At 41.5% G+C, this 22548-nt stretch overlaps 1 protein-coding gene across 1 annotated transcript in view; it reads left to right on the top strand.

Moving 5' to 3' along the window:
* The first annotated feature begins 293 nt into the window (after positions 1 to 293).
* Positions 294 to 22548, top strand: part of FGF13 (fibroblast growth factor 13) — a 45776-nt gene continuing 23521 nt past the window's right edge. Inside the window, exon 1 of the mRNA XM_015832477.1 lies at positions 294 to 459. Coding sequence (XP_015687963.1) covers positions 294 to 459 — 166 coding nt within the window. The remainder of the gene's footprint in view (positions 460 to 22548) is intronic.

The following is a 22548-nucleotide window of genomic DNA, read 5'->3' as shown; positions in this document are numbered from 1 at the left end:
CTGCAAGTAAGCCTGTTGTAAGTATGTGGGAGTGGACTGTTCTGCCTTTTGTGTTCTCCTCTCTCTCTCTCTCCATCATCCAACCAAGTACGTTGATCCACTGCATTTTAATTTTCCTTCTACTAATGTTCTCTCCCTTCTGTCCCTTCCTTGATCCTCACCACCTTCCTCCGATCATGACGAACTTGATTTTTCTTCTCTAGGTTTCTCTTAAGTTTTCTTTTTTTTCTTTTTTTGTTGTTTTACCCTTTCATTCTAACTTTAGTTCATTTTGTTGTGTGGTAACCGCAGTTATGGATGACGCCTCTCCTGGCACACAGGAATATATTATGTTACGGCAAGACTCCATCCAATCTACGGAGCTAAAGAAAAGACAGTCCCCTTTCCGAACTAAATGCCATGAAATCTTCTGTTGCCCTCTGAAGCAAGTCCACCTCAAAGAGAATACAGAGCTGGAAGGTTTGTGCTCCATGCATCTTTTCTTTCCTTTTGCCCTTTTTGGTTTTCCTTCTCCTCCTTTGATTCTTTCTCCCTTTCCTTTTTTTTTTCATTTCTTCTTTGCTTTGTTTTCTGGAAAGGCTGTGCCTGCCCTGTTGAGTCTGATGCTACAGGATATGAGAAGCTGCCTAGAATTCATCTCTCCTTGTTTTTGCTTGCTTGTAAATGTGGGGTAGACCCGGTAATTTTTACAAAAAGGTTTGGGAGCTTTTATCATTGTAAAGAAGCTGTTTGTCCCCCCCCCCCTTCGAGGCACTAATAAAAGGTCTCTCTGTTCATGTCATTTGAGTTGCCTTCTGGCTGCAAAATTTGCTTGCTCTTCTAAAAGAACATCTCAGAATTTCTTCCCAGCTCCAGCTCCTTCATCAATCCCTGGAGTTCTCTATGATTCTTTTAACGTTGTCCTGAGCTGGGGAGAATTAATATCACCCTGTAGTTGAACTTTAATTCTTGGGTCCTTCGTGAAAGTTTTGTTTGTGCACTGCTTCTGCTGATCTTCCCAAAATTGCTTATACGAGCTGTAGTCTGGCAAAGCGGGGGTAAGGTTTTCTGCATGCCTGGTTGCACTCTGGAAAGTCTCTTGCATGTTGTAGAGCAAAACTGGAATGTGTCTCTCTCCTCTCCTCTCCTTCGTTTAATTTATGCTCCAGAGATGAGATCAGATATGGTTCGATGGTTGATGACTTGCTTGTTTATGACTTGTGAAGAGCAAACTTTGGTCTTACTTGCCTGTGGGTTGGTCTATGAGATTAAACCATTTTTCCCTTTTGTTGCTGTGCTTTTGGGACAACCAAATTCTTGGTATTTCTCTTATGTGTTTTCTCTTATGTGTTTTCTATTACTGCCTCAATTCTACCTGGTAAGATTTTGCATGTTTTACACCAGCTTCCATATATGGTTATTTAGCTAATGAATTCACTGGGGGATTGTCTACATACATGGATTTGATTCGATATATAAGGTAGATGGTTTTGGCTGGTGATGAACAAACTGTGGTTTCCTTTAAGTCTGGGTTAGAGTTAGGTTTAGGGAATCACTTGGATCCATTCAAGTTATCTACTAAAGTTGCTATATTTCTGTTCCTTCCCAAACGAACATCTAGGTCTTGAGATACACAAAATTGTTCCACTCCCATATTTGTTCATGCCTAAATGTAACTAACCTACTATGGGTCCAATCAAGAACACTACAAGTAAAGGTAGTATGTTGTTATTTCATCAACAAAGTATTCGAGCTTTTGGCCTCTCTTTCCATCATTTAGTTCTGATGCAAGCATCCATCGACAAACAGGTTCATGAACTCTGAATAGTGATGATGTATCTGAATGAAGAAGGCATTTGTCCAATCTTCTGGATGGCTGGTTGCATAAAACGTCTCCAGTCACTTTCAGATGGACAAATATTTCTTACTTGGCTCTTACATATGTGAGTGTTCCCCCAAAGCATAGATCTTTGCTGTGTTGACTATTCAAATAATGTCCTCTGTAATAGCCTTCTCCTTCACTTGAGGCTTAATGTCCAGGTCTGTTAAATCACAATTCCCATCGCCCCAGCCAGCATGTTGGTTGGGGATCATGGGATTTTTGGGTCCAACACACAAGGAAGGCTAACTGATAGCACTGGGAGAGGAACTGATATGAACCTGGATGTAGTAATTGCACATATGTTTTCAACTGAGATATCCAGGTTTTCAAAAATAGAACTTCCTTGAAGTTTAATCTCTTGTGATTAAGGTATGAACAAACAGTTCTTAAATCTGTCAACTGCTGGGTCTTTTATATTCAACTTTCATTTGGAATGCATAATTCCTACCACGTATTGTTGTGTCATTTACTGCCAAATGTTCCAGGGTCAATATCTTCACAGTGCTACAGGCTGCAGCCTCATTAGTGATGGGTGTTGTTTTTGTGAAGTTTCAGCTATTTAGTGCTTTGTTGCAGTTAACTTGGCACTTCCTAAACGTCTCTCTTGAGTTACTTCATTGGATTTTGTTGACATCAGAGACGTATGTTTTCATGATGGTTGGAGCTGAATGTTTGACAGTAGCTTCTTTTGTCATGCACATTCTGTCCAGTGAGGCTGTCCACTTGGATTTGGGTTTTTTTTTGTCTGATACACAGGGACAAGATTGTGTTGCAAATGTGTTCTCATAGATGAGGAATGTCTTTTACTGGAAAGGAAGCAAAAGGAATTTGACATAGACTTGCCCAAATGGGGCACCATAAATGATGGAGAGCACATGAACATCAGCCAAGCATACACCATCTGTCCGTGACCATCCAGAGAAAGACTGACTGTTCAGTTATGGTTCAGCAGAAATAGACAGAAACTGGAGATAATATGTTTGGCAAATGGTAACCTTCAAGCTTGAAGTGGTTTACTAAGCTGGTTCATCCCTGGGTTAGTGTCCTTCTGGTTAATAGGAGGCCTCTATATATCAATTGCACTTCAACTATCCAGCAAACGAGGCCAAATCCAAAGAATGCTGGAAACTAGCAACATCAGAAGATAACCAGATGTCCATCTGCTAGAAGACTTCTAGGAAGGACACAAAAATGGCCTACAATGACTGGATTTTAACAAACTAGAATGAATCCAGATGCCCTGCTGCTTTGCACATCTCCAGAGGAGTGTAATGGTGAGCAGATGTGGGATTCAGATGCGTAAATAAATGCCACCAACACGCTGATGGAGTTGAGGCTTTTGGCAGAACATTACAGTAATTCCCTTTTTACACTGGGATGTTTGTTCAACTCAACTTGATGTCCTCAAATATAAATGTTTTCATTGATTTTTTTTCCCCTCAATGTTAACAAATGTTCCTTCTTTTTTAAAGAGGTTTTCTCTCTCCGTCCCACCCTCCTTCCCTCCCTATCCACAAACGAACACACACACATACACACATGCTGGATCCTAAAGCATTTTATTTTATTTTATTTTATTTTATTATTTTATTATTTTATTATTTTATTATTTTATTTTATTTTATTATTTTATTTTATTACTTTATTTTATTTATTTTATTTTATTATTTTATTTTATTTTATTTTATTTTATTTTATTTTATTTTATTTTATTATTTTATTTATTTATTTATTTATTTATTTATTTATTTTGTTATTATTTTATTTTATTTATTTTATTTTATTATTTTATTTTATTTTATTATTATTTTATTTTATTATTTTATTTTATTTTATTATTTTATTTTATTATTTTATTTTATTATTTTATTATTTTATTTTATTTTATTTTATTTTATTTTATTATTTTATTTTATTTTATTTTATTTTATTTTATTTTATTTTATTTTATTTTATTTTATTTATTTTATTTATTTTATTTTNTTATTTTATTTTATTTTATTTTATTTTATTTTATTTTATTTATTTTATTATTTTATTTTATTTTATTTTATTATTTTATTTTCTCTTTTCTTTTCTTTGGCATCTCAGCTCCATTGCTGTTTCAGGGATATATGTCATCCTTAAATCATTCTTCCAGAAGATGTTTTAGATGCCCAGACCCTCAGCCTCTTTCTCATGCACAAATGAATAATAAAGGACAAATGCTATTTTTCTTCCCTTTTTCCTTCCAAGGATTGGTATTGCTATTCACAAAAGAGTACGGGCAAGAAAAGAGAAAATGATAATGTTATCTAATCACAAATGTTGAATGAATATTGATCTTGTAGAAGTGGAAACAAGCGGTGCTGATTGCAGGGAATATTATACATTTGCCAGCCGGGAGTGTAAAGCAGGAGAGTAGACTTAGTCTGGAAAAAAAAATACATATTCATGAATATTCTCCCTGTTTTATTCCTCCAAAGTTTCTAAAGATGGAATGTTTCTTTGTGTGGGGGTTTTTTTCTCTCTCTCTCTGACGTCCATGAAATCTGTTTTGGCTTGTTCTAGAAGACTTTTGCTAGCAGAAATCGCTGTCTGACACATTTCAATGTAGGGCAGCGTTAAGAAGTAGCCTTCAATTAATTCCACCCTGAAATGCCTGAACCAGTTTTAACCTGGGAGGGCAATGTCTGAAGAAGGGAGCGGCCTTAAACCTGCATTCCAGCCTTCCCCAAAATTGCAGGATGACACTACTTCCTTCCACTTTTCATTATGGACTTTGGAGAGGTTCATGGTGAGAATAAGTAGCAGAAGGACCTCAGAGATGCAAACCATTGTTCCACCTGCAGGAGAATAGCCCAAACCTATGCAAATAGTTTCCGCATCAAAAGGGCCATTTTGGGGGGGGGGGTAATGTAATTGTAGGTCTTCCCACCATCAACCTCTTCCATTTCTCCCTCCACTTAATTTTGGAGAACAAAACAATGAAAAGAAAATGGTGCCCCTTAGAGATTCACCGGTGGTAATTTTGGCAGCGCAATCCTCTCTCTTTCATGAACAGGCTGTGGAAGGGCAGAAAATGGGTCGCTGAAGAAGGGTGCAAGCCCATGAGGTAGACTAAGTGATGAAACCAACATCCCAGAAAAGTTAAAACTCCTTTCAGGTTGGCTATCATGAGAGAACGCTGGAAGCCTGATTGTACTGTACAGTGGCTCTTCTTCCTTATAGTCAGGGAATGAGGGAGGTGTCTGTCTCAGCCACTTCCAGGTGTTATCTGGACCTTCTAGACTTCAAAACATGTTTATCCTTTGCCCCCTTAGCAATGGAGCTCAACTACCTCCATCAAGGCCATCTTCCTTGCTCTCAACACATGCTTTTTGTGGGGTGTCCTTCCCCATTTTCAACTGTTATCCTTGCTAAAATTATCTATGTACAGTGGGCTATAGATGACACTCCAAAAGTGAGCACAGTTGGGAACCCAGATAAATCCAGTGGGGGAAAAATAAGATAAGTTGGGTAGAAAATCATAATCATTCTATTAAAATATATCAAGAAATAACATCACTATTCAGGTTCTGGCCAAGACTTCTGGATCAGCTCACTGATGGAGATGACCTGTCTTTGGTTACTGGAGTAGTTTTGTAGAATGAAACAGACACCAAACTGCTCCATTGAACCCTAGAATGTCCTGGTAGCTCATCCATCTTCTAATGTGACTGTGGCCAACCTTTGCATTCTCCTAAATTCTCCAGAGAGGAAGATAAATGGAAGAGTCCCATGGCCCGCTACACCATAAATTCCCCAGACATTTGTGTGTCTCTTCTACATTAGCTGGAGGCAAATGTGCAGAAGACACGCACCGCTCTTCTCGAGCACAGACACAACAGCCAAAGGGCTATCAGCATGTCCTCTTACCATGATTTGTTCTCCTAAATACATGAAGCGTCAGCCCCTGTTCTTTTCTCTCTTTTTTTCTGAAAAGGAAAGGGCTGCGAAGCCAAGTCTGGTTTTGAAAACGTAATTTGCATCCATACATTCAAAGCAGACAAGCTCTAATGAGGTGGTGTGTTTTGTATGGGATGGCTGGTTGGAAAAAAAGGAAACGAAGAAACAAAAACAAGTCCTTTGGATTGCTGTAGTTCTATCATCACTCCTTTGGCATGAAGCCCAAGCTTGTTTTTTTTTTTTAATAGGATTATCTCTTCTTCCTGCTTCCTTTTCTATGTAGTCTCCCTCGAGGCACATCTAACCTCTTGTACAGAAAGGCAGAGTAGCCTACTAGCAGATCCAGAGCTGTCTGGGTAATGAAGGCCATCAGCTTCCCATGGAAGCAAAACAGCTCAGAAGAAATGGGATGGACTCTACAAGTTGAAACAGATGCTATCTTAGATGGACATCATTCACATCCTACCATGAGTAGTAAGATGATGGCTGGTTACTCATCGTGATTCTTCTGCTTCACAAAAAGCTGATCTGTGCATGAAGCTACTTCTTTTTTTTTTTTAAGAAAAGGACACAGCTACAAAATCTTGACTTTGGTGGCTGAGAAACCTGATTGTGGAAAGTTATCTTGGGCTCACCTCTCCTTCAATGCTTTCTGCAACCCCCACCCATCCCCACATTACAGGGAATATGTACAGTGGTGGGATTCAAATATGGGAACAACTGGTTCTCTGTGTGGATGCCGCTTCCAGAAGTCCGTTCTGGGCCTGGGCAACAAAAAATTAGCTACCGAAGTGGTGCAAACCGGCTGAATCCCACCACTGGGGATGGGGAAACAAATGGTACTACAACAAAAAGGACCAGAATATTTCCTGCATCAGTGAAAGTCTGCAGTTCTTCAGATTTGTGCCAGACATTGAACTGGTCATAGCTTAACAGTAAACAAAATCTGCATTGCACATCAAAGGATTCACTGTTCAATCCCCAGCAGGCCTCTCCCAAGTTAAGATGGAGAAATTCTGGACTAAAACTTTGGAAATTTAATGGCATAATAATCTGCAGGATAGACCAATGGCAGACTTAGCAAAATGCAGGGTCCTAAGAGTTCCTGACTGGTAAATTTAAAGGTTTCTACCTCAACCCAAGAAAAGAAAAAAAAGAACTATCCATGGAGCTTTCTGGTAAGAGTGACTCCATATCAAGAAAAACTGTCTGCTCAAACTCTTCATCTCTACAACAGCCATTAATTGATCCAATTTCTCAAACCTATAGTTGTTTCTTAAATCTTCCTCAAGTTATTACAACATCAACACTAACACTGTTGATATTGCCTAGTTGGGGTAATGAAATGTCTACCAGAAGACAACCAAGCTTAGGGAGCACCAAGGACCCCTCGCTTACAACCTCAGGCCCTCCGAATCTCTACCATTATAAGTCCCATCATCCTCCACTACCTTCATGCCCACAACTGCTGGACATGATGACAGTTGTAGGCCAACACATACGGAAAATGCCAGCTTGGTGACGGTTGCCCTCAATTCCATGTTCTTCCTACTTATCTCCCTTTGTAGGTTGGGTTGATTTGCAAGCTCTCTTTGGTGCTGTTAGTTCCCGAGAGGTTCACATGTTCCCTCCAGTCTTCTTCCTCCCTCTTGTACTGCATCACAGCACAAGCTACATAAACAAACAAGGCAGAGAACATCCTTCTCCACAACAGCAGACACTTCTGAATCGCAAATTACGAAATCATGAATGTCAAATGGCCCATTACATTTGCAGAAGCAATCAGCGTAACAGCACAGCCAAAACTGAGCGTTCAGCAACAGGCTGGCTGGTTGGCTTCGTGTACTTCTGAAGCCAAACAGGAGCGAGACCTTTGAGAGAGGGGTAACAGTTAGACGTTCCCCCCCTTTTTCCCAAAACATGAAAATTGGAATCTAAAACAATTGTGGTCGTACATCGAGGTCTATCTGAAATAGTGGGGCAAAGTTAATAATAATAATAATAATAATAATAATAATAATAATAATAATAATAATAATAATAATAATAACAACAACAACAACAACAACAACAATAATAATATTTAATAATAATAATAATAATAATAATAATAATAATAATAATAATAATAATAATAATAATAATAATAATAATAATAATAATAATAATAATAATAATAATAAAGTTGGAAGGGACCTTGGAGGTCATCTAGTCCAACACCCTGCTCAGGCAAGAAACCCTATACCATTTCAGACAAATGGCTATCCAGTCTCTTCTTAAAAACTTTCAGTGTTGGAGCATTCACCGCTTCTGGAGGCAGGTTGTTCCACTGGTTAATTGTTCTGTCAGGAAGTTTCTCCTTAGTTCCAGGATGCTTCTCTCCTTGCTTAGTTTCCACCCGTTGCTTCTTGTCCTGCCTTCCGGTGCTTTGGAGAATAGCTTGACTCCCTCTTCTTTGGGGCAGCCCCTGAGATACTGGAAGGCTGCTATCATGCCCCCCCCCTCGTCCTTCTCTTCGTTAAACTAGACATACCCAATTCCAGCAACCGTTCCTTATATGTTTTAGCCTCCAGAAGTTGTGGGCGCTCCAACACTGGAGGTTTTCAAGAAGAGATTGTATGGCCCTTTGTCTGAAATGGTTATAGGGTCTTCTGAATGATCAGGGGGTTCAACTAGAAGACCTCCAAGGTCCCTTCCAGCTCTGTTATTCGGTTGAATTGTACTGATCCTTAGTGTGAGAACAAAACGAAAAGTGCCACGTGGAATTTGATCTTCGAGCATTCCGAGTTAGGAAGCCGGCAGAACCTGAGAAGGCCGTGAAAAAAAATGGAACGTCTCTTCAACATCCAGGAACCTTGACGCCAATTGAGCAATAGATCCCTCTTTGACTCAAATCCATTTAATTGAAATCCATCTTTCCACCCTCTCTCCTCTCTGTCAATTTTCGCCTCCGTATTTCATAGGTTGACCTCTGCAAGCTCTTTCAGCTGGATTGGAAAAATGGAGACATCGGCTATTAACACAGTGCCCTGCTTCCCTTCTTGTCATAAACTGTCTCCTGTCATGTCAGAGAATTGAAACTATTTCCCAACACAGGAGCCGTTGTTTAGACATCAGGGGAAGGGAAGGCCAAATGATAAGGAAAGAGAGCCATTCAGATCTTCCCCACACCGCCCTGACGTCAATCTTTTGAGCCATCCGGCCGGTTAAAAAAAAAAGCCGATTTATTTTTATCCGTCTCAGTTCTTCTTACTTAGAATTGCTTACGGGTATTCATTTTAGGAAATCTATTTCCAAGGAGGTGCGCTTCAGAATGCCTAAGCAGATGCTTTGTGCATTAGCTCATAATTAATTTTAATAGGATATTACTTGTAGCTTCATGTTGGGGCCCTCTTGTAAACGACCAGCATCTCACTTCCTTTTCATTCCAGCTGCAATCATCTCCTAGTTAAAGGTGTTTTCGTTCTCTTAGACTTCGGTACAAAAGCTTTAGCTGCACGCACATTTCTTTCCAGGTGTGAAACCTGAGTGAGAGCCTACCAGCCTGCACAGCTAGAACTCAGGTGAAGGTGTTAAAACAATGGTGTATTGGGTTGCAGGTGTTTTTTTCTCTCTCTCTCCTTTTGCAAAAACTGGTTGTTAGCGCTCCATCAAAATTCTTAGCTCAATGGAAGAGGCGATAGAACAATCTAATCTATCAATGCAATGTCAAATGGCACATCTCTTTGGGGCTAATGGCCAGGGCTGGCATCCTACATCATGCCAGGTACTCCCCTATCCCCTTCTCCCACTCTGTCCTTCCCCTCCCCCAAAGGGGCAGGGCCAGCTTCACTAAAAACTGGGATTTTAAAAAGTAAGGTAAATCCAATCAAAATTAGATTAAATAGAACAGATAACAGCGATTGCCCACATCTTCAATACTTTATTCCTTCTGCAAAACTGAAAATTACAATGGGGGGGGGGGGGAATTAGAGGGGACTAGGGTTAGAGCCCAGAAAACTCTTGGGGGCTACAAGCCATTCTAGAGCCCCTGAGGTATGGCTTAAATGGAAGTTTATAGTTGTGCTTTATTTCTTCAATCAACTGTTCTGCAGTAGGCTTTCCTTTTATGTTCTACCAGGATATTGGTAGCTCAGGGTTGAAATGAGGGGTCCTTGTGCTCTCTGAGCTGGGTGGTTTTCTTGCAGATGTTTCATGACCCAACTAGGGAACATCATCAGTGCTAGAAGGGAGGAGGAGGAGAACTGTGGAGTCCTCTCTGAGCCTGGTGGTTTTCTTGCAGATGTTTCATGACCCAGCTAGGTAACAACATCAATGCTCTTTTATGTTCATTTCACAAAGATGCATTTATTCACCGTGTCACAGTCATTCATTATATTTCAGTCTTACAACCTAGCTGGGTTTCACGGATGACAACAGTCTCTTTTTCTGAACCCAAGACTTATTATACGATGGTTATTGAGATCCAAGCAGATCAGTGAGGCACAGTCTGTAGGGTTCACAATCTCTGGCCGAAGAAGCCAGGATCCTGCAATCATGCAGCAGTTAGCCACTGAGTTATGATTGCCTACAGTCAGCACTGCAGAGGTCACCTTTCCTAGCCTGCAGTAATAGGTTGGTTGCTAATGATCCGATTGACAGTGAACAACCCAGATGAAAGACCCAACAGATGTCCAGCCTTCCCACTGTTCCAGCTTCAGGTGTGCATTTGGCCTCACCTGAAATTCCTCAAGCTGACCAGCAGAAACGCTGCACAAAGCCTGGGGAACTGAAAGAAGTAACGAAGCTGCATTGCCCCAGAACGGCATTTAAGAAAGACTGCAGACTAACAACAAACTCCTTTTGCTGGCTAGTATCTGCAGTGCGTGTGGGATGAGCGTAGCTCAGAACAGAAAAGGAGGAGAGCACCTCAGTCAGCAAAAGAGCTGAGTTTCTGTTCCATCGAGAATTAATTGATGTTTGCAGGATTGCGCGCCTCGTGTTTTGCTCTTTTTTTTTTTCTTCAAGAGATGCCATCTTGCGACACGCGAGTGCCAGAGAAATAAATGTGCACTGTGGATTGTGCCAAAATACGCAAAGCGGCTTTCTGATACTGGCTTAAAATCACAAGCACAAAACAAGACAGGCCAGATCGGTTGTTGGGTGATGCCAAATCACACACGGTCCTCTTTCAAGGAAGTCTGATCATCACCCCATCAGCAAAATTCAGCTCTTTGGGCTTTGCTGGGACTCTCCTATAATGCCCAGACTCTTTTCTGGAATAATTTCCTTGTACCTTTTAAACTGACCCATTTGCCAAACTACATGTTACACTTTAGGGATATTTCATCCAGACCACTGTGGGCTGCTGCATGGAAGAACTGGGAAATCAGTTAACATACTTCTAGATTACAAGATCACCTCCTCCACCCCCCCACCCCCAAAAAGGTAAAAGTAGAAGGAATACCTTTCTAAATGCCTGATGGTCAAACACTGAAAGTTAGAGATGCCCAAGAAGACCATCTTAGCTTCTTCCTCCTCCTCCTCTCTTCTGGTGATGTTTGAGTTGAGTTTGTTTTCCCACCAAGAGGCACTGAAATTAGGAGTTTGGGCTCATAATTTTCCTCCCCCAAAATGTTTCATTGCTATGGTGATTTCTGGTCCTTGAACCTAACTCCTTTAAAAAAAAAAAAAAAAGGAGCTGTGTTGATAGCTTGAAAGAAATTCAGCTGAATCTTCCAATTTTTTTAACTGAATTTGAAAGTCCATTTCTGGCTTCAAACGACAGAAGGTTCTTGACTTATGCACTGCCAGCAACTTCTAAATATAGCCCATATTGCTCATAAGAACTGGCACGTTCCTGTATGGGTGCCAAGAGTTCCATCTTTCATTCTCTGCTTCCAATCCAACCATTTTTCCATTCTTTTCCTTATGTTTCAGAGACACCAACTGAATCCCATTCTATGGAATTTGAAGCTGTTTGTGCTCCACTAATATCCGTAGTTTCTCTAGGAGCCTCAGAGATTTTCAAGATATCTTAGTCTTGAGGAGCGTTAAAACAAGAACGAAGTTCAGAAGTCAGGCATTGAGAATGTAAGAAGGGAGTGGATAAAATGACATGTTATTTAGCACCTAAAGGACTTCCCGGTTCACACTTTCCCCAAAACTCACTATTTGTTTAATCACATAAACAAATAATTCCTTTAGGCATCATGAGGTTTAATTTGGGCTTAAAATGTTGAGGCCACCTAATCCCTGTGCTTTGCAAACCATGACCAATGTTACATGTAGACCTAGCCAAATGTGGTTATGGCTAGGTCTACATGTAACATTGGTCATGGTTTGCAAAGCACAGGGATTGGGTGGCCTCAACATTCTAAGCCCAAATTAAACCTCATGATTGCCTAAAGGAATTATTCAGCCCATAAGAACGTTGGCCATAACTGGACACAGTCCTCAAGATGGGATCAGACCAATTTAGAGTGAAGAGGAATAATGACTTTCTGTGCTTTGAAGTTCAACATTCTTGGATATAGGGCATAGGGAAACCCCAAAACCTGGGCTTTTCCAAGGGGGAAAAGCCCAGATTTGGGGGTGAAGAACAGGACAGCCCTATAGTCTTTGAAGCAACCCCTGGAGAATTTTTGTGCCACTGATGGTTGCAAATGAAAGAAGTGAAGATGTAGCTGTAGGTCAGCTAAGGGTTTCAATAAAATGTATTTGGAAAAGTCGATGATCAGAGGAGATGTTTTGAGCTAAATGGTCACGTTATCTGATCTATGTTTATTTATGTTTATGTTTATTTAAATTTGTATACCGCCCTATCTCCCTTATGGGACTCAGGGCGGTGAACAGGCGATAATAAAAATCACAATAAATATCTATTCTAAAATCAGATCTAGTAGCAGCACTACTGCTACAAGTAGTGGCATCTTCACCGATACTTTCAAAGAAGTCCATAAGATGGACACAAGAACTTCTCTTTCTCCATGCTGCTTTTCTCTGGTTATGAACGAACTAATGTGCCTGCACCAGCTTTTCAATTCAGACTGAATTTTTGTGGTTGGGTTCACCCAATATGTGAAATTATAATGTGGTCTGTTTGATGTGTTTTATGAACAATGGTTTATGGCTCAATTTTATATGCTGAGCCAATTAACTGGCTTACTTAACAGACCATGGCCAATCGCAGCTTAGTGGAAACATATTTTGAACATCTTTTTCCTGGACTTGGTGCAACTGTGGCAAATTTTAAATCAAATCTGGTGACATCCAGAGCAAATTCTACAGTAATCTGGAGAGGGAAAACAATTACCTTCAAGACTGACTGAAATTTACTGTTTACGTTCGGAGATCTGCTCTTGAACAAATCGATTCTTTGCTGTTATTTTCTGTTGAAGTGTCTAATGGGGAGAGGTTTTCACTAAATTCTGTTGTCTTCAATAAATGCTCATAACAGTCTGATTATGGAGGAGGAGGGGGAGGAGGAGAAGGAGGAGAAGGAGGAGAAGATGGGTGGAGAAGGAGAAGATGAGTGGAGGAGAAGGAGAAGGAGAAGAAAAAAAGAAATGGAGATGGAGAAAGAGGAGAAGATGGGTGGAGAAGGAGAAGATGAGTGGAGGAGAAGGAGAAGGAGAAGAAAAAAGAAAAGGAGATGGAGATGGAGAAAGAGGAGAAGGTGGGTGGAGAAGGAGAAGATGAGTGGTAGTGGTGGAGGAGGAGGAGCGGGGTCTTCCTTTTGTCTGACATTTGTCTTTCACTTTATTTTTAAAACAGCTACTTTTGAAAGGGGGTGGGCCAACAGGAGAATTTCTAACAGCCGAACCATCCCTGCTGACAACCATCCCTTTGCTTCTTCCCCTGTGGAAGTGCAAGACAGCTAAGGAGTCACAAGATGATCAGTTGATCTGGCAGCCTGAAGATTTGAATTGCAAAAAAAAANGAGGGAGGGAGGGAGGGAGGGACTGTTGTAAGTTGAGGACTACCTGTAGACTTTGAGAGCCTCGTCTTCACAGGTTGGTTCAGTTTTCTGCCCATATCTGCCACCTGGTGGCAACCTCATCCACAGCGCCATCCACTTCATCATCTTAAAAATAAGTGCAGAAGAAAGGAGTATTGAATAACTAAAATATACAAAATGGGACTTTTTGTAGAACTATGTCTAGACTGGTGCCTTCCCAACTAGACCAAGCTGGCTCTCTCTTTAACCACTAAACCAAATGGCCGTTGAGCCGTATCTCAAAGTTGGTTGCCAACCCCGGTCTTTGCTCCCTGCCAGCAGACAGCTGGTCCACTCATTTCTCTGCCCAATAAGCCAAGGAGGAGACTCACAAAACCAAAATAGAATCATTCATATTCAGTATGAATATATAACATTTTAACCATCTGCTACTTTTTTTTCTTTTTTCTTTGCTAAGAATTAGCAGTTGGCTGAAGAAAGATAGGAAAGTAGAATTCTTACCACCGTTTCTTGCAGCTATCGCAGCTTGGGCTCAGGATGTGAACTGCGAAATAGTTGACTTGTCAGAAAACGGTCTAGATTGCGGGTCACAGCCCCCTCCCCATTCTGAGCAGATAGACAGACACCCGTGAAAAAGGACAACATGACCTAAATGCAGATTCTTCAAGAGAACTGGGAATTTACAGTAACAGTAACAGAGTTGGAAGGGACCTTGGAAGTCATCTAGTCCAACCCCGTGCTCACACAGGAGACTTATGCTATTTCTGACAAATGGCTGTCCAGTCTCTTCTTAAAAGCCTGTTATAAGGCCAAAATGGATTGCGTTTGGGGAACGTGTGTCTGAAGGACTTACCTAAATTATTTTTTTCAACATAGAAATATGATATATTTTGTAAGTCTTTGCAGCCATGGGGGAAGGGACCCAGCTGGAACTAACACCCTCCAAAGTCACAAAAGATCAGACAACATACCTTCCCTAGCAAAGTGGACTGCAATGGTTATCCTGGTTATCCATGGCCCTAATGGTTATCCTGGGTGGGAATTAATGGGCGTTGGCAAATGCTGGAGTAAGAAACAGATTTCATGCCTTCTCTTTGTCCAGGAGTCCTCTGGCTGGGGATGATGGAAGGTGTAGTCCATCTACATGGCTGGGGAAGATGGGAAGTGTGAGTCTAAGAAAGGCTGGTTTGGGGAGGTCTTTCTCAGGACAGAAAAATATCATCGTTCCCCTCCTGCAAAGAAAAGACAAAATATATTTCGTAGAAAAGACTTTTGTTGGCACCATGAAAAATTCAGCAGAGCTTGTAGTCTGCTTTGTTAGGGAAGGTATGTGTCCGATCTTTTCTGAATTTGGAGGGCATTAGTTCCATCTGCAACCCTACTTACAAAATATATCATATTTCTATGTTTAAAAAAAAAGAATTTAGGTTAAGTACTTCAGCAGAGCTGAAGAAGCTTACATTAACAGTAACAGAGTTGGAAGGGACCTTGGAATCATGTAGTCTAGGATGAGAAGCGAAACGTCTTCAAAGAAAAACAAGAAAGTCTAGAGGCCTCTTGAAAAAAACATCTTTGGGACAACCTGGATGACTGAGAATCTCCACAGACATGAAAAAATTCAGATTTCCTAGGAACTGCTGCCATCTTGTGGTATTTCAGTGCATCAAGCTGAAGTTCAAGAAGATCCTTCTCAGACCATGAATGATTGCTAGCTGGTAGCACCTGGCTGATGTTGGGCTTGGAAGCGAAGCAAGGTCAAACCTGGTTAATATTTGGAAAGGAGACCACCATGTCTCTAGCCCAAACTGAGAAAGTTTCAACATCTTTAGAAGAAGATGAGAACAAACCACCATTGACCCTTGCCAAAAATAATCCTATGTGAAACCAGCTTCCCTTAAAGGAAACTTTAGGCACGTGTGAATACACACATGGAGACACATATTTCCCCCAAGTTTTAGAAATCTCTATGAAGCAATTCCTCAGTTGCAGGATTCAGCTCTCACCAACCTCAATTTTTTTTGCCATATCTGAGGGGCTGCCACAAAAAAAGAGGAAGGGTCAACCTGTTCTCCAAAGCCCCTGGAGGCTGGACAAGAAGCAACCGATGGAAACTAATCAAGGACAGAAGCAACCTGGAACTAAGGAGAAACTTCCTGACAATGAGAATAATTAATCAGTGCAACTGCTTGCCTCCAGAAGTTGTGGGTGCTCCAACACTGGAGGTTTTTGAGAAGAGTTGGGATAACCATTTGTCTGAAATGCTATAGTGTTTCCTGCTTGAGTAGGGGGTTGGACTAAATGACCTCCAAGGTCCCTTCCAATTCTGTTATATCTGTTAGCTGGATAGTCACTCGTCCCTTAAGGGTCTTCATTTAAGGAAATGATGCTCACCTCCTAATAGCCGCATATTAATTATTGATCTGCAATGTAATTAAGGCATGCAGCTATCCTATTGCCAGTGTTTTCATTCAAACCCACTTCCAATTCCTTTATTCATTCCTGGTTCCCCTTTATACTTCTCAATTATTTATTTAATCTTACCCGATATACCTGGGATTCAAATATGCGAACAAGCGGTTCTCTGTGTGGATGCCGCTTCCAGAAGTCCATTCTGGGCCTGGGCAACAAAAAATTAGCTCCCGGTTTTGCCGAAGTGGTGCGAACCAGCTGAATCCCACCACTGACTTTCAGTCACTGAAATATATTGTATAATCAACTCAGAATCCATTCCAGATCTTGAAATAAAATAATATGCCCCAAATTTTACAAAAACATTCAGCTGGTGTATTAGTAATCTTTAGGTGCTGGGCGAATTGCCATTTAATAAAGCCTGCAAAACCAAATGCAGATTGAAAAACCACAGATTATATATTCAGATGTCAAATAAGGAGCACTGATAAATAATAATAATTATTATTATTATAAATTTGCTACCCGTGACGGACTACTAGCAAAAAAAATATTATTGCTGCATTAGCCAGGCAGTTAAGTTAAATGCCCGCCAATGCTAAAAATTTTGCTTCTTTAATTGTTCTCGCCAAAAATCAGCATTACGTGAGCCGTTCTTAAAGCTTTGGTTTAAAATAAATAAATTTTAAAAAGGCTACAATGACAATCTATTGCATGGACTTCATTCGCCACCAGAGAGCAGAATGGGACCAGCAACAAAATTTGGGGAAAGAAAGAAAGAAAGCATCACATTTTAGCTACTATAACTAAAAAAAACCTCTAAGTTGATTTGTTAGGAATTTGTTGGGATGATGGCAAGATCAGATAGCAGCAAAACCTAATTGTAGCTGCACAGTTCCTAAACTGCATTTTCTGGTTTCATAAAGCAAATTTACTATTTCCGTCCTTTAATATTGTGCCAGCAATAAAGAGATAGAGGAAAAAATGAAGGAAGCATAAAGCTGATACTCTCCTCCTCCTCCTCCTCCTCCTCCTCCTCCTCCTCCTCCTCCTAATTATAGTTTCCTCTATTTGTTTTTGGGCTCTGTATTGTTATTTGTCTGATCCACGCAACGTATTCCTTCTTCTTGTCCTAATTTCAGATCTTAAGGATAAAATTTAATTTTCTGGGTGAAAATATATTGTACCTGGGTAAAGTACGTCAGGAAACAGTATACAATTGGACCGTTGCACTGAAGTTAAAGTTCATTGGTGTTTGGACCACAGAGTTGCGTATTGCACCTTAAGTTTCATTCTAAAAGAAAGGTGGATTATAACTCTCTCTGTGTGTTTGTGTGTGTGATTGTGTGTTTTAAACACCACTTCACATATGATCATTATCGAACGAGCAGTTTTCGGATTTAATTCCTGGCGTCTCCAGTGAAATGGTTCAGCCAGCAGATGGAGGAAAAAGAAAACAGACTTTCTGCCCCATTGAGTGAGACAATCCTAAATTAATTGGACAAACAGCAGCACTTTGTATAAATCAGCTTCCTACATTCCAGCTGGCAGTCAGCAGTAAGGACACTTTCAGATCTCAAACTCTGTAGAACAAGGTGGAGTAAATACGGTGAAGGTAAGGGAGGCAGCATTTGGGTGGGGGGCTTTAGGCACAGGGGGGGGATTCTGTTAAGCCCTGAGCTCCTTCTTGTTGTGCTCTCTCTGTCCCACACCTTCAACAAACTTGATTGGGTGCAGTACAGCCACCATATCTGGGTTGCTGAAATCCTCACGTTCCCTAGAAAGCATCACCCCTTTTGTTTCGGGGAAAAAGTACTCCCTCCTGAGACAACCACTTAATGGTAGCATCTCTTTGGTGTCATCTAATGGTTGTCTAGATCTTTGGCAGCTCAGTCGTGAAAGTGCATGGAAGGAGGAAGAAAAATCAAGTGGGGAAGATCTACCACCACTGTTGCTCCTGCTGTCTCTTGCAGATTCTCTAGTGATCCCTGCTGCCTCCTCTCTTCTTGCACTGATGATGTTACCTAGTTGGGTCATGAAATGTCTGCAAGAAAACAATCAATCTCAGAGAGCACCAGGGATCCCACAGCCTTCCTTCTCCTCCTCTTCCTCCTCTTCCTTCCATTGTTCTCCACAAGCCCTACTCCCTTCTTGCACTGATGATGTTACCTAGTTGGGTCATGAAACATCTGCAAGAAAACAACCACGCTCAGAGTCCACTAAGGATCCCACAGTCCTCCTTCTCCTCCTCTTCCTTCCATTGTTCTCTACAAGCCCTACTCCCTTCTAGCACTGATGATGTTACCTACTTGGGTCATGAAACGTCTGCAAGAAAACAACCCAGCTCAGAGAGCACCAAGGACACCCACAGTCTCTTCTTTTTTCCATTCTCTTCCTTCCTCCTTGAGAAGGAACAAGAGAAGAAAGATCTTAGCTGAGAAGGTCTTCCAAGCCAATGACAAAGAATTCAGCTGGCAACCTGATTTGCCCCATTATGGAAAACAGAGACTTTAATTAAGTGAATCCTGGTTTTTATGGAGCCATCAAACAAATGCCCTTTGGAGGAGAAGAAGACTTGACTAAAAGAAGAGCACAAGGCCACCCTCTTCTCATTCTACTTTAAGACATTCAAAGTGATACTCATGATCTTTGATGACACGTAGATTTCCTTGACAAACACAAGATTTAAAAATGTGGCCGAGACATAAATCTTGATCTCAGTATTATAGCTAAAACAGAACTCAAATCTTGATTGATGATGTCAGGGTTACTTCCAGAAGAAACCTTCAAACTTTGCCTTGAAGCTGTCATTATTGAGTCGCAGGAAAAGGAAGTTGGTTAAATACATGGAGAGCAATCCTATCGATTCTGTGATCCGTCCAATTTGATTGCATGGTTGACATGTAGACAGGAGGGAGTGACATTTGGTTGTTATCCCAGCTCTGAGTACTTCTGGAGCCAACATCTGCCTATTTTGGGTGTGCATCTCTTGGGTGCTTCCCAAAAAGTGTGTCCTCCGCAACACAAGGTAGCAATTTGGTCCTCAAGAAGCTGAAGACCCTGTTCTCTGGTACAGCAGTGACCACACCCAGAGAGAGATCCATCAAAGTGGCAATTCTCTCGGGAGTTTTGGCAAGCATGATTCCTGTAAATGTTTACAACTCTGTTCATGGATCATCAATAATTCAGCTTAAACAAAACCAGCTTGGATCTTTTTCCTCTAAAAGGCTTTTTTGTGCTGTTGTTTTTTTTTTCCAACGGAAACATTAAAAAGCCAAGGCCTCGGATACTGGGGGATCTGGTTACACTGAAAGATAATTTTCCTCCCTCGTGATCTTAGATGGGCAAATAAAATCCAGCATTTTGCGAAAAATGAAAAAAAATCACACTGAAGCCAAAGCAGCAGCAGCAGCAGAAGAAGAAGAAGGAGAAGGAGAAGGAGAAGGGGACGTCAAAGCCGCATCTCCAACTTTGCCAGAAGACAACTTTTCAAAGCTATGCATTTTTAATGCACGCTGAAAGTCGTAATGGTCTTCAGCTCCTAATGTCCATTAATGATCCGTGCATACCACAAAGATGTTTCTAGCCGATACCTTGGAGAATTCTTTCCGTCCATCTTTAAACTTTCTCTGAGCTTGCTCGCAGATGCAGGCTGCCATTGAAAGGGCCAGCACCGGCTTCGGAGGAGAAGGATGGCGTTGGGATTACGGAAGTCGTACTCGGGTAAGAAGGGGGGAAAAAGACAGACAGACAGACAAACAGACAGACAGAGAAAGGAAGAAAGAAAGGAAGAAAGAAAGAGAGAAAGAGAGAGAGAGAGAGAGAGAGAGAGAGAAAGAAAGAAAGAAAGAAAGAAAGAAAGGAAAGAAAGAAAGAAAGAAAGAAAGAAAGAAGGAAGGAAGGAAGGAAGGAAGGAAGGAAGGAAGGAAGGAAGGAAGGAAGGAAGGAAGGAAGGAGAGCAGAAGTGGTTTAGAAAGGGGGTAACTTGGGGAAATGAGCTGAGTAGCTTTTGGTGGGGTCTGCAAATGAAAAGGGAGTTTCAGATTCGACATTTCTCAAGTCTGTTTAGTTCTTTGGGGGGAGGGTAGATTTATACCATCTCTTTTGATCCAGAAGCTCCATCAAATAATATTTATTTTATTTAGCGTGCGGCAAATTTTTTTTGTTAAAAAGCAATATCACAATTACATTCTTAGTGAGCAACTAGGAGATGAGTTACTCTATTCGCAAATTCAGAGTCAATAAACGATGGAGTTGCATACCGACAGTCTTTGGGGTTTCCCTGATACGATAATGATACCATAATATCAACCAGCAGCTAACAGAATAACAGAGTTGGGAGGGACCTGGGAGGTCTTCACTACATTAGCTCAGGTGGTAAATTTGTTCTCCGGTGTACCCACATTGCCTTTGTCTTTGGTAAAGCAGAATTCTAGCATTCCTTCGTGGATGGCGCACACTTAGTTGTGAAATTCGCATGGCAGCAAAGGCTTTCCGGAAAAAAAATAATAATAATTCAGCACTTGGAATTCTCTTGCACCTCCCGACTGTAAATTATCCCAAACTTCTTTGAACTGTAGAAATGTTTTGTGCAAAATTTAGGTGTAAAAGCACTCTGCTGGCAACAAGCTGGCTTCTTACCCTGGTTTGTTTGTTGCTCTTGTTGTGTGGTTTACACTTTACGTACAAAGTAGTATGTTGGCATTGGAGCATCTGCCTTCTGAACTTGGAAGCAGTTTCTCTTTTTTCCCAAAAAGAACAGAATGGAGAGGAACACACGGCCCCTCTTTCAAAGTTCTCCAAAATGTCTTCTTTCAGAAAGGCTCGTCGGGGCCAGGGCGCGAGAATGCTGGATGCTTTGGATCCTATTCCAAATCTGCAAGGAAGATTTCTTTCCGTGACCCAGAATTCCGCGAATTTGTTTGTTAACGGCCTTCATTGCATTCCCTCCTGCATTGGCTCCAAATAATTTCGGTCTTAATGCTTAGCAGGTGTAAGATTTTGTGTGGTGCTTCATTGCAATGTGGAATTGACCACTTGGGGTGCCGTTTAAGCATTTTCTGCTGTCAACAACTTTTGTTGGTGTTGCTCTTCATTGGGGGTTGTCAGAATACTCTAAAGGAGATGGATCCGGTGATCTGTACTCATGAAACAGACTGGGGGGGCTTGTAAACTATAAATTAAATGCGTGTATTGGTACCACCAATTGTGATTTATCAATAGTGTGGTTGGACAGCTCTAGATTCCATAAATAGAAGTGGACTATAGTTGTGAGGTTGCTTTCTTGTGGACGTTGCATTACTCAACTAGGTAACATCATCAGTGCTAGGAGGGAGAGCGGTATACAGGAGAGAGGAGGAGGAGGAGGAGGAGGAGGAGGAGGAGGAGGAGGAGGACCGTGGGATGTTTTCTGAGCTTGGTTGTTTTCTTGCAGACATTTCATTACTCAACATCATCTAGTTCAGTGGTTCTCAACCTTTTTAATGCCGCGACCCCCAACCGGTCACAAGTCGAGGACTAAACCGGTCGTAAGTCAAGGACTAAACCGGTCGTAAGTCGAGGACTAAACCGGTCGTAAGTCAAGGACTTTCCCTGCCTTGGAGCGCCACGCATGCGTGGTTCCGCCCCCTGCGCCGGCCGAGGCATAGCTGGCAAGCGGCAGAGACGGAGCAGGCTGACCACCAGCTGGCCCAGCCCAAGGGAGGTAAGGCACCCGCCGAACAGGGGAAAAAATGGCGGACAAAAAAATGGCGGACAGCCTTGCTTGGCGACCCCCGTGAAATGGTCGATCGACCCCAAATGGGGTCGTGACCCATAGGTTGAGAACCGCTGATCTAGTTGACTAACGAAGCGTCTGCAAGAAAACCATCAAGCTCAGAGAGCACCAAGGACCCCATAGTTCGATCTTCAGTTACAATTATTCTCTTCTATGGGTATCATGTGACTTTAGGTCGCATAAATAAAAGCATAAGGAGCATCTAACAAGAAGGATTCTAGTTTGTTTTGACTTTGGACTTTGGATTCTCTTATACATAGCATGGACCTGTTTTAGAAAGAAACCAGAAGGATGGAAGGTGTGTTAACTAAGTGAGCCACAGCTGGTAGGGTTGCCATCCTCAAAAATGTGGAGGGTAGTCCCACAGACAAAACAGCGAACTGGGCCTTTGTTGTAGGCTTCCATGACTGGTAAGGTGGTATTCTCCAGATCACCTCCTGCTCCGGGTTTTTTCCAGGCACAGCAGGGAAGCCTGAGACTCCGGCCCCTCCTTTAGCTCTTATGTCGTTCTCTGGCTTCTCTCTCCCTCTGCCTCTCCCCTCCTCCCGGAGTCTGCCTGTGGCTTCTCAGGTATCACCCCGGTATCACCCTGCCTTGCCATCCCTGGGGTTTCAAAGCCCTCCCAATCAAGCCACG

This window comes from Protobothrops mucrosquamatus, unplaced genomic scaffold (genome assembly GCF_001527695.2).
Source record: "Protobothrops mucrosquamatus isolate PMUCROS unplaced genomic scaffold, P.Mucros_1.0 scaffold4, whole genome shotgun sequence".
Classification (NCBI taxonomy): domain Eukaryota; kingdom Metazoa; phylum Chordata; class Lepidosauria; order Squamata; family Viperidae; genus Protobothrops; species Protobothrops mucrosquamatus.
The sequence above is the reverse complement of the archived record's forward strand: the minus strand, read 5'-3'. Positions and strand labels throughout refer to the sequence as shown.